The 12,444-nt window shown below is 38.4% G+C and overlaps 1 protein-coding gene across 2 annotated transcripts in view; it reads right to left on the bottom strand.

The window, feature by feature from the left end:
* The window catches only part of LOC126094550 (protein mini spindles), a 139,194-nt gene extending 129,211 nt beyond the window's left edge, over positions 1–9,983 (bottom strand). The window contains exons 1-2 of one of the 2 annotated variants that reach the window (XM_049908983.1): positions 9,866–9,983; positions 9,466–9,530 (exon numbers count right to left, since the gene is read on the bottom strand). In XM_049908983.1, coding sequence (XP_049764940.1) covers positions 9,466–9,522 — 57 coding nt within the window. In that variant the 5' untranslated portion in view covers positions 9,523–9,530; positions 9,866–9,983. Of the gene's footprint in view, positions 1–9,465; positions 9,531–9,669; positions 9,822–9,865 lie in introns of those variants that run through there. The other variant, XM_049908984.1, reaches the window with a different exon arrangement.
* Positions 9,984–12,444: the final 2,461 nt, after the last annotated feature.

The raw sequence follows: 12,444 nt of genomic DNA, 5'->3' as shown, positions 1-12,444 counted from the left end.
GACACTATCTCTCCCTTCCATCACTGATTGTCACACAAACAAGAAATGAAGTGGCTCACTACAAAGTCTTCTAACGTAGACTGTGTATGCAGAGGCATGTCACACAGTAACAGGCTGCATTTTGTGGAGAACCATTCTTGCAATTTATGTGCCACTCTGGGATGCAACTCAGTAGCAACTTTAAATCCTGCTACAGGCTTCATAGCAGGCCACTCTTTTCTCTCTCTCTCTCTCTCTCTCTCTCTCTCTCTCTCTCTCTCTCTTTTTTTTTTTTTTTTAACAGAATTCCCTTAATGTACTTTCATTTAGAATTAAGAGTTTCACGTTTGTTACTAATGTTGATATGGTGTGTACAAACCCAGCGGCATTCTTATAGCATCAACAGCTTCATGCTGGAGATTAAATCTTGTTGCAAGATGTTTACAGAGCCCGCCTATCCCAACACATGCACTTTTTTCATGACCTACTGCTGGAAATATCCATTCTTTTTGTCTTAATTCTTGTACTACAATGTTGACCGAGCTCATAAATCTGAAAGCGGTTTTTACATTGAGATACTGCACCATCAGTCATACACATTTGTTTAGTAAATGCGTGGCCTCTACATGCTATGTTATCAATTATCATGCTGACAGTGTAGCATGCATGTGCAACGTCATGTATCAGAGCATCACTGAGAATACCAAAACAGTGTGATGTTTCCAGGAAGTGAGCAACACATGCGAATATTTATACCTGTGATGTGTGCCAGTGGTAACTTTGCTTTCGTTCCGCAAAGGAACAGATCAATTCTCAGCGAAGAATTAATGTGCAGTATTATGGGATTCTGCCCGATTTTACATCTGGTATGACCTGTCTCTGAATTGTCCAGATATGATGGTGAGCTATTCCTTCAAAGACCCAATGCCTAACCTCAGTAACACACTTCTCTTGCTCTACCGTCGTCTTCACCAACTCTCCTTCCTCCCTCAACGCATAGGTTATGTCGTCGTCAGTATCCTGACGGTGTAATGCTTTAACAGTCATCACTTCAGCGCCAGAACACATTGCACACTCTTGCAACCAATTTTTATATAGCACTTCTTGGCATATACACAAAAGCATCAGGTCAATCTCTATGTACTTCTTTCCTGTGACACTTGTAAAGGGACACCCTTCCCCAAGATGAACTTTATTCAACAGAAGTTCTAAACACCAAAAAATACTTTCTACCTTTTAAACAGGTTAATATTATCTCAGCCACTTGACTACAAGAATTTCATATAATTTTGTATACAATTTATTATTTTTCAGGCTAAAATGTATAAAAAGAAATTAATTTATTTCTGCTGTTACAATCATATGTAATAACTCTGTATGTACAGTTAAACTCTTCTTTACGAAACACTTGAAATCCCAAACTATCTGGCAACCCGAAATTCATTTAATTACTTGCACAATCTGATATTTATTAAATTTATTTCTAGATTCATTTATAATGATGTAACTTGGTGAAGATTCTTCTTTTGCCAAGAAAGTTTGTAAACTCTTCAATGGAATTTGTTAGTACCACATAATGTTTTAGTTGTAGGTGTGCCTCAGATGTGATCAGACATGTTTTTAATTTTGGCAATAACAATGTAATTTTCAATTTAAAAGTGGAGATTGTAAAGACAGTGTGATATAGAAGAATGCGATGTAATAAAATAACAAACAAATTACTGAGCACGCTCATTTCAAAATTATTATATCATTTGGAACCTACAATGTCAAAAATTTCAGCCTCAAAAATTAATCGCTAAACGCGACGAACTGGAGCCAACTACTAGAAAAGGAGGTAAGTGAAAAATTTATTTGTACATCTTACTCCTCTCGAAGCTTATTAAAAGAGTCTATTATGAAATGAGTGAAAAATCAACAGGTGATGTGAAGGAGGTAAGACTATACACTGCTTGTGGTGAAACAAACAAGTTTCAAATTAGTGCAGTAAATACATGTGCATACTTCCTTCACTGGCTGGCAATTTACCCATTTTACTCACAAGGAGTAGAATTTTGCGAAACCAATTTTTAAATTCTGGCTATCCTTTTTCATTAGGAGATATGCTTCTCTTATTGATCTTGTCATATCTTTTTACCCGTTTAACTTTTTCACCATTTTCACCAAGACAGATAACATCAACCAGGTCAGGACTTTGCCTTCTGCAATCTTTGTCATCACTCAGGTAATATTCCAGATCAACAGTAAGCGCAATTAATGCCCACAGTAAGAATCTGGGAATGACCAAATACCTTTCTCATTCTTTATTTTATAAAGTCTAAGTCAAATAAGGTGAGGAAGTGGGTATGTATTTCTGTATCTGCTGCTTTGAATAGCTACCTGGTATCAGTGTCAGTAACTGTACCTTCTCAGTACAAGTGGCTGCCGAAATAGCAGTATTTAGGTTTTGAAACCACACGCCACACTTTGTGCACATATCAATATCTTCAGGTTCTGCACTATGTGCATCTACATGACACACTTCACAAAGTTCTGATGATGATTGTGTAAAACTTGTTCCAATTTCTCCCACTTTTCTTTTTACATGCTGTTTTCTTCTTCTGCTTCTTACGTTTTCTGGATGTTTAAGGGGGGGATAAAGTAGGGGCTACAGTAGAAATACTAACATTCACACCCAGGATTATAAACATCTGCACTGTCTTCTTCAGTTTCACATTTGGGTGATGGTGATCATACAGGTGGGTCGTCACTGAATTTCTTCTTGTAGTGAGAGTAGCAATTTGTGCACAATGTATGTGATGCTAATACAATTATCTGAGACCAAGATATTTCTGCAATACCTCCGATAGGTTTCCAGCAACTGAAGCATTTTTCCACTTTTCTTAAACACCACCTTCTTGCGTCTTTTTCGTAGTCTATATTCCTCATTCTTTCACTACTGTATTTCCTCACTGACATTATGTCTAACAAAAATTTCAAACCAAACACAAAACTCTATGGAGAATGGATTATGTGCAAGTTCTCACATGTTTGTTATAAACAGACGAGCACGGTACACAATCTTGCCAACATGCAAATATTACACTAGAAATTCTGTGATGCACATGCAGAATGTTGAAAAATTTAAAACTTTACACAAAAAAAATATTGACCACTGTGTTTGCGCTGATTACCAACATATTAACCCTAACAATATTTTGTTTAATTCTCAAGTTTTCAGAGTATATAATTAGTAAAAACTCAAAAAACGCAATTTTTTTACATTTTCAGTAATAAATTTTTACATAATTCAGATAAATGGAGCAGAGAATATACTGTTTACAACATCATTAATATCTGGTAATATGACAAAAGATAGCATTCTGTGTCTTTCCAAATTAGAAAAAAATTTAAGTGAAAAAATTAACTTAAATTTTGTATTTTCATCTTAAATTTGTAAGTTAAAGGAAGCCCATAAGTGTGCAGGTGTCAACTAAATTTCATCACACTAAGAGAGAGCTTTAACGCCAAACATCTGTCAGGTCTTGGTTTATTGGTGATATATTTTTTGTCCTCTACTGTTTTAAGAATTATTTACAAAATATACATTACCACTTACAAAAATTAAGATAAACGAAAACACTTCATTTCTTAACACTTATGATATAACATGACCGAGTTGACATGACCTGCATGATTTAAGACAAAATCGCCCTGCCTTGAAAAATGTACAAAACAGAACATCAAAAGTGAAACGAAGGTAATGGCATGTAGCTGCAATAAAATCAGACTATGTTGAAAGAATGAGATGAGGAACTCACACGGGTTTTGCTACTTGGGCAAAAGGGCAGAAATATATGTGAAGATGACAAGTAGAGATGATACAGATAACATCTCTGACATAAAATGTAGATTGGCAATAAGTGTTTTCGCACACTGTCAGTTTAGGTGTCAAAGTCTTTTCTGCAGGCACTTGCCTCGAGCTCATCACTGTACAGAAGTGATATGCGGACGAACAGTGCAGACCAAGAAAACGTGTTGTAACTGTGATGAGATGAAAGAATGATGATTATTTAGGTAGGTCAGGTAGAGAGATACCAAATTGAATTAGGGAAACTGTGATGAATTGAGTTTCCTTGGGACAAACACCACTGCTGTAAGTCTCAGACTCACTGATCAAATAGAAGAGTTGTAAGTAATATGGATAATGTACAGTCAATAGTTGTGACACTGTCACAAGAATGACTTCCAGAGAACACTGAACAGAGTGTGAAAAGACTGTGCACAACATGCACAAGTTAAGGCAGAGTGCGGTGCGGCCAAAGGTTCATCTGGAATAAGAGCTATGAACTGACACTACGTGAGGATATCAGGAGGATAAGTCATTCATTGTACGAGGTGCATTCAAGTTCTAAGGCCTCCGATTTTTTTTCTCTGGACTGGAAAGACATAGAAACATGCGCATTGTTTTAAAATGAGGCCGCATTCATTGTCAATACGTCCCAGAGATGGCAGCACCGTATGGCAGATGGAATTTTACCGCCAGCGGCAAGAATGAGAACTGTTTTAAATACTTAAAATGGCGACCTTTTCCTTACTTGAACAGCTTGCAATCATTCGTTTTCTGAATTTGCGTGGTGTGAAACCAATTGAAATTCATCGACAGTTGAAGGAGACATGTGGTGATGTAGTTATGGGTGTGTTGAAAGTGCGTTCGTGGGTGCGACAGTTTAATGAAGGCAGAACATCGTGTGACAACAAACCGAAACAACCTCGGGCTCGCACAAGCCGGTCTGACGACATGATCGAGAAAGTGGAGAGAATTGTTTTGGGGGATCACCGAATGACTGTTGAACAAATCGCCTCCAGAGTTGGCATTTCTGTGGGTTCTGTGCACACAATCCTGCATGACGACCTGAAAATGTAAAAAGTGTCATCCAGGTGGGTGCCACAAATGCTGACGGACGACCACACGGCTGCCCGTGTGGCATGTTGCCAAGCAATGTTGACGAGCAACAACAGCATGAATGGGACTTTCTTTTCGTCGGTTGTGACGATGGACGAGACGTGGATGCCATTTTTCAATCCAGAAACAAAGCGCCAGTCAGCTCAATGGAAGCACACAGATTCCCCGCCACCAAAAAAATTTCGGGTAACCGCCAGTGCTGAAAAAATGATGGTGTCCATGTTCTGGAATAACGAGAGTGTAATCCTTACCTATTGCATTCCAAAGGGCACTACGGTAACAGGTGCATCCTACGAAAATGTTTTGAAGAACAAATCCCTTCCTGCACTGCAACAAAAACGACCGGGAAGGGCTGCCCGTGTGCTGTTTCACTAATCCAACGCACCTGCACATCGAGCTAACATTACGCAACAGCTTCTTCGTGATAACAACTTTGAAGTGATTCCTCATGCTCCCTACTCACCTGAGCTGGCTCCTAGTGACTTGGCTTTTTCCAACAATGAAAGACACTCTCCGTGGCCACACATTCACGAGCCGTGCTGCTATTGCCTCAGGGATTTTCCAGTGGTCAAAACAGACTCCTAAAGAAGCCTTCGCTGCTGCCATGGAATCATGGCGTCAGCGTTGTGAAAAATGTGTACGTCTGCAGGGCGATTACGTCGAGAAGTAACGCCAGTTTCATCGATTTCGGGTGAGTAGTTAATTAGAAAAAAAATCTGTGGCCTTAGAACTTTAATGCACCTGGTATTATGGGTGATACACAGGCAGCTAAGATTTAAAGTTAGATCCCTGCCCCCCTCCCCCACCCCCAAATGGGACAGAAGTTTATTGTGTCCCGCGGACAAAAGTTCATAGTACAATTAAAAGATAGGACTGGTTGATAAGATGCATCCCACGACATCAAAGAATTGTTAATTTCGTAACAGATGCAAAAAGAGGGTGAAATCACAAAGGTGGACCATAGCTTGATTAATGTAAGTAGGTTGAAGTGGATGTAGCTTGTAGCAGCTGTGTGAACAGACCGGTTAAGACAAACCAACATGAAGACCCGGATCAAAACAAAATTCAAATTGAAAACTGTAACAACAAATTTGTAAGTCTGCCAAGTTTGGAATGCAGTTTACCAACCTTCTAGAAGTGCAATGAAATCAATATGCAAGCTGAATAAGTAAATTCAAATCGAAATTCTCACATCAGACCCGTAGCCGTACTTTTTATTTTATTCCAATAAATTACAGTCAGTGCACACAGATAGCTACCTGTCATAAACTGGTAAACATTTCATGAATGCTGCAGAGTATGAACAGTATTGTAGAGAAATAATTCAATCTTTGTAGCATAGGGAAAAATAAAATTCTTACTGTCTACTTGCCCAGCTTCAAGGTCTCTCCCTCTCTCATGCTAAAAATAACTGAATTCAACCAACACTGGCATTTTTTGTTTAACACAGGCTCACAAAAGGAAACAGTTTTTCAGGGATTTTAAACAATCTAGTGGAGACTGACCTTTCCTTGGGTCAACAGAAGCGTCCGATTCCATCTGTCGGCTTTGACCTGTGACGTAAGGCTGTTGTGGTGTGTGACATCTCTACGGCGCAGTGTGTAGTTTGTGAGAGTGGCGTGTTTGTAGGCGTCGTTTTGATGTGATCAGTGGTGCTCTCTGGCGGTGTGTTTGGTGATGTTTTTGGTTTAGTTTGCGTGTGTGGCATTTTTATAGGTGGCGTATTGTTGCGGTCGGTGGTTCTCTCTGGTGATGTGTTTACGGGTAACGTGTTATGTAGTGTATAGGGTTCACCTGAGTGGTAGCATTGCACGTGTGTGGTATTGGTAGTGACTGTGCTTTCAGTGGAATATTTGTCTGTGAGTTAACAATTTTGATTTTGTTATGTCAACATTATTGTAGTTTTTTCTGTTTGACGTGTGTGAATTTTGGTAAACTGCTTTGTTTATGTCTTTGGTAAGCACAGTTATGACTGACGTCAACAGTTTTCGGTTGTTGGCAATGGTGGGGGGACAATGCGTTGCCTCCAATAAAATTTCTTCAACTATTCGGATTTTTGGATGAAGTCGTGAAGTGTTCAGTATGTCGTGAAGAAATGAGGCTTACTAAAGTTCCGGCGTATCGGACCAGGGATGGCTATATGTGAAGATGTCATACGAATAACAGGTCAAGTGAAGTGTTCAAATCCAATTTTGTTGTGTTTTTTGAGGTAGTTATGATTGTGGACGTAGCTGTAGTTTTGGGTTTTATGATTTGGTATCTGTAGTTTCTGCTGACCTATATAGGATTCCAGTGGACTTTTTCCTAGTTGGTTTTTGGGTTTGTGGTCATTTTATTTTATCATTTTCATTGTTTGGTTTAGTGGTGTGTGTTTATTTTTAGTTTGTCCCCACCCCAAAAACCCCCACTTGTCCCGTTAGTTTCATTATATTTTTGGAGTAATGTGTGTGTGATGGTTTTTCGATATATTTTTGTGTTACGTTTACGTAATGAAGTCATAGTCGTGATATGGGAGTCATTGTGAATGGTCGTTTCCGCCATATTGGTGACATTGGTCAAAGCAGACGTATGGAATCGGACGTTTCCTTTTATCATGGCATCCAACTCAATACCATTTGACTATTAGAGACAACAATCATAAAGGAAACTACATCTAGCTAACTATAGGTTTTTGTAGCCTACCTCTTCAAAATGTCTTAACTAGAGTTGTATCTCCCATCATCTAGTACTTTTGGTCTTAATATTTTAGGTACAGTTTGTTTTTCTGGAAGATTTCTCCACTCCCAATATACAGTTTCAAATACTGAAACTGTCATGCTCCTTTAGATTGGTGATCGATTTCTCTTACTGGCATTGTTCCAGTGGATGCTACAGGACAAAGGGTATATGCTTTGCATGGTCTCCAGGTCAAGAGAAGCTGAATAGAAATGGGCACAAAGCTTTAAGGAGCCCATTAGGACAAAAATATGTCAGGGGATGAGGGGCAGCTGACAAAACACTGAGTTAAATTCACTGTTCAGAAAATACATATTGAAGGAAATTGCAACGATAGCCTTCCATTTCATCACATAAGAACAGAGGGAAATTGAATCCAGTGCTTATTAGGTGGTGCTGAAACAATGCAAAATTTGTCTGTTACAATGAACACTAACCAGAATCTGTCCAGAGGAACTCAAACCAAGTTAACTTAACAAATAGGATAAACAATAGTATTCCTAGAATCAGAAGCTTCTGAATTTCCTGATGTAGTTATCAGGAGAATGAAAGACAAAATCAGCCCCCCCCCCCTTTCTTCCACTAACAGAAGACTGATTACTGAAGACTGGAATCTCATGAAACACTCTTACAACTCAAAGCCACCATAAATTACAATGATATTTATAAAAGGAGATTTGAGAATTTGCAATGAGCTGATTTTGTTGGAGACTGGTGGACAAGGTATTTAACAACCAACATTTTACTCTGGCACAGCTATATCAGTGGCAATTCACTTCCATAGGTTACCTGCCACACCTGCAGTTTAAGCAAAAATTATTACAGCAAGCAAGTGAAAAAACCAAGGAATCAATATGATTAAGACAGTTACAACAAGAATTACTTTAACTGCTAAACCAATCTCCAATATTGTACACTGACAATGCTAATGCAATAAGGTTACATAAAATAATGTATACCACAGTCAAAAAGTAGGTAAAACATTTCAATGTTTAAGGAATATTTCTGAATGGTGCTATTTTGAGACATTTGGAATGGACCAGTTCGTCCTTTCTGTGACAAAGTCACTTTAAAGTACATAGAGATTGACAAGTAGCCAATAAGCAATTTTATTTTTAAAGGAAGAGAAAAATGAAAAGGTGCCCGGGATTCACTGCATAATCCATATTCTATATAATTACGAAATGCCCTCGATTTTATATCAAAGAAAACCTTCTTTGCCTTCAGTTTCTGAGTAGTCACTACGCCACGAATAAATCATTCTTGAATTACTAGTACTTCTAGGTAGGCCATGTAGTTTTGGCACAGAAAGGAATGCAAAACAAGGCTGTAAAACTCTTGACAACCTACCTGTGGCAATAAAATCTTTAGCAGCAGAAATGTTTTCAAATGTTCATGTAAAGACGTTTCTGCTTTTCGGATGCCTTTGCATACCAAAGAAACATTAAATTTAATATTCTAAATATGATCGTACGATCGACGTGACTAACAGATTTCACATAAGCAAAGTGAACGTCAAATGTTTTTTCATCGTTATCAAAACAAACAGGAATTACGATTCAGTTGTTAAACTATAATAGCTTCCGTAGCACATCAACACTATTTCAAATATTCGTGAAGGTCACATCACCTTCTCAAACCGTCACGCTTAAATTAAGGTAATATACTTCATACCGGCCTAAAAGCAGTAATACACCAACTGCTACAAGCGGTTGAATTATTTACTGTCCTACCTGTATGATCGTCAATAAATTCACACGAAATATTAAACACACAATGTTTATTTTACTGCGCGTTTTACGGCAAAGAATTTTAAAAAGTCCTACCTTATGGACACACTGTTCCTCAACAGGGAGTTTTAAGTACTCCGTATTTTCTTCCATTATTTAACCTGCAAAGATAAAACGGGTGTCACAAACTTCAACAAAAACATTAAAATGTAAGTTGACAGTTAGGGCCAATAAATATACACAGGACACACGCTTCCAAAACAGAGTTTTCTCATAACGACGTATTTCGTTGACACACACCTGTGTACATATAAATAGCAAACAAAAACAATTTGTCCACTTCAGTACAAATTTAGTTTGACAGTACTACGCCTTCAACGAACTATCCTCGTGCAAAGACTCCACTACCTTAACCATAACTGTCGTTCTGTGTTTACAAAATTTTATCGTGTTATTGAGCAACAGACGTACAAAATTTTGAGCTGCAACCACTCACCTTACCACAACAAATGCTTAGAAATTCCTACACATAGTACACACCTAACGACAACTGCATTTAAACCCTATATGGTTTGCAAGAGAAGTTTCGATTGGTCAATAGCGGAGAAAGATAAGTCTGTCTTTACCTCGAGTCAGAGATGATGTAACAATGTATTTAAAATTACCGTATTTTTTTATGAGAAAGAAAAAGTAAATTATAGAGAAGGAAAACGAAATATGCTGGCATATCCAAGCAAAAAAATTAAAATGTCTAGTGGTAATTCGTAGTAATTCGCCTCAAGTTTGGAGCTTCAGACCAGAAAGCGCCAAAAATAACCCAAGTGTCTTAATTGATGTCAAAATTCAGCAAATGTGTGGCAGCGGCAGCTCCTGATATTCATATGAGTAACCAATAATGTTTCCTGAGTGATACTAACCATAAACTAAATCTTTCCAGCATGAATTTTTCACTATGTGGCGGAGTGTGCGCTGGTATGAAATTTCCTGGAAGATTAAAACTGTGTGCCAGAACGGGACTCGTACTCAGGATCTTTGCTTTTTGCGGGCAAGTGCCCTACCAACTAAGCTACCCATGTCCGACTCGTGACCTCTCCTCACAGCTTTAATATAACCAGTACTTCGTCTTCGACCCACTCCCCTCCCCCCATAATTTCGCGGAAGTTCTCCTGCGAAACTGCCAGGAGTAGCACTCTTGGAATAAAGGATATTGAGTAGACATGGCTTCACCCAAGGCTCGAGTCTAGTACAAAAACAATTCTGATCAGTCAGGAAGTTTTGTTTCAGTGCACACTCTGCTGCAGAGTGAAAAATTCATTCTGGAAACATCCCCCAGGCTTTGCGTAAGTCATGTCTCAGCATTATCATTTCTTCCAGGAGCTAGAACTGCAAGTTTCGCAAGAGAACTGTGGAGCTTGGAAGGTAGGAGATGGGGTATTGGCTGAAGCAAAACTATGAGATGATGTGAGAGCTGTGCTCAGGTAGATCTCTTGGTGGAGCACTTATCCACAAACGGAAAACATTGGCGTTTAATTCCGGATATGGTCACATTTTTTAATCTGCTAGGAAACGTGAAACTAAATCTTGTTCATATTATCATTTCGCCAATTCACTTCAACTTATAAGGTGTCACAAGTTATTGTTCGAGAAGCTGCTTTTTATGTGGATGTTCAGAGTGGAAGCTGCGGTCGACGAGCGAGTTCTGCAAACACGATCTTCTGTGTAGTTTTCCTATCAAATGAAAACAATTGTGACAATTTATGACTGGAAGCTGTTAAGTGAATTAAAATACTCATACAATCATAGGCACAGCAGGCTGTATGGAGTATGATAGAGCCCCTCGCTCACCCCTTCCACTAAATTTGCTATGATGGCTTGTTTCCTAGTTGTATTTCGTTTTTGATATTGTTTTCATAGCGTAGAGTATTCTTCATCTCAATGTGCTTGCCATACTCTAGCCTTAGCCCCCTCTAAAATTTTTAACCCCCACACTATCTCGAATACAAAATTGATGATTTCTTAATGCCTCTATTTAGTTAATTTGATACTTTGTGGATCATTTGCACAACAAATCGTAAAACTGCGGAGCAATAGTTATGGTCTATCAACCAATCACTTCTTTCTTTCACATTGTGCCATTAGTTCGGCACCTCCTCATTACTTATCTGATATTCCAATCTAATCTTCTGCACTCTTCTGTCTTTCCACATTTCAAATTATTCTATTATCTATTTGCCTCCACAGTTTATCATCCACAATTCCCTTATGTTCAAAGCTACCCTACAAATACCATCTGAAAAAACATCAAAAGACTGAAATTTATATTCAGTGGTAGTACATTATTTTCAAGCTCTCTTTTCGTTATTGCCACACTGCGTTTCTAATCCTCTCTACTTCAGTCATTGTCAGTTAGTTTGTCTACCCTAATCCAGTTTCCTGAGTAATATCTGTAATAAACTGCTACACTTAATTACCCTTACTGTAGTTTTATTAATATTTTTCTTATATCCTTTTTTCGAGACACCATCCATTTATTTCAAGTGATCTTCTAAGTCATTTACTGTAAATGACACAACTGCGATGTCATTAGCAAATCTCAAGCTTCCTAACCCATGAGTGAGCAGGCCTGAATATAATGTGCGCCACCCACAAATAACTTTATCCTGCACTCTTCCATTGTTGTTTCTCAATTCTGACCCTGTGTCTATTCCTTCATTATTACTTCAGCTAACACTGTGAGACGTTGTGCTGCCATTTGTCCGAGAGAGCACAGGAATGTAAAGTAAGCAGTGAGCTAGGTGAGAATGAACATATGATCCTTGGAAGAAAATGATCCAGATTCCGAGCTAGCAGCACAAACCACAAAAAGGCATTTGTCTACGAGATAATTAGCAATCGCATAAGCTATTGGCTGGGATCTGAAGCAACTGCACTGTTTAATGCTTCGAGTGGGCCATTACTGTCATGTAACAGATGTACGTAGCTATGGAGTGATGTAATGAAGGTTTATTTTATCACTGTTTAACGAAACAGTGATTCAGTTGATGTAATTTAAGCTTGTTTTATCGTTATTTAATT

Source organism: Schistocerca cancellata, chromosome 8 (genome assembly GCF_023864275.1).
Source record: "Schistocerca cancellata isolate TAMUIC-IGC-003103 chromosome 8, iqSchCanc2.1, whole genome shotgun sequence".
NCBI lineage: Eukaryota > Metazoa > Arthropoda > Insecta > Orthoptera > Acrididae > Schistocerca > Schistocerca cancellata.
Note: the sequence above shows the minus strand (reverse complement) of the source record. Positions and strands in the feature narration are given on the sequence as shown.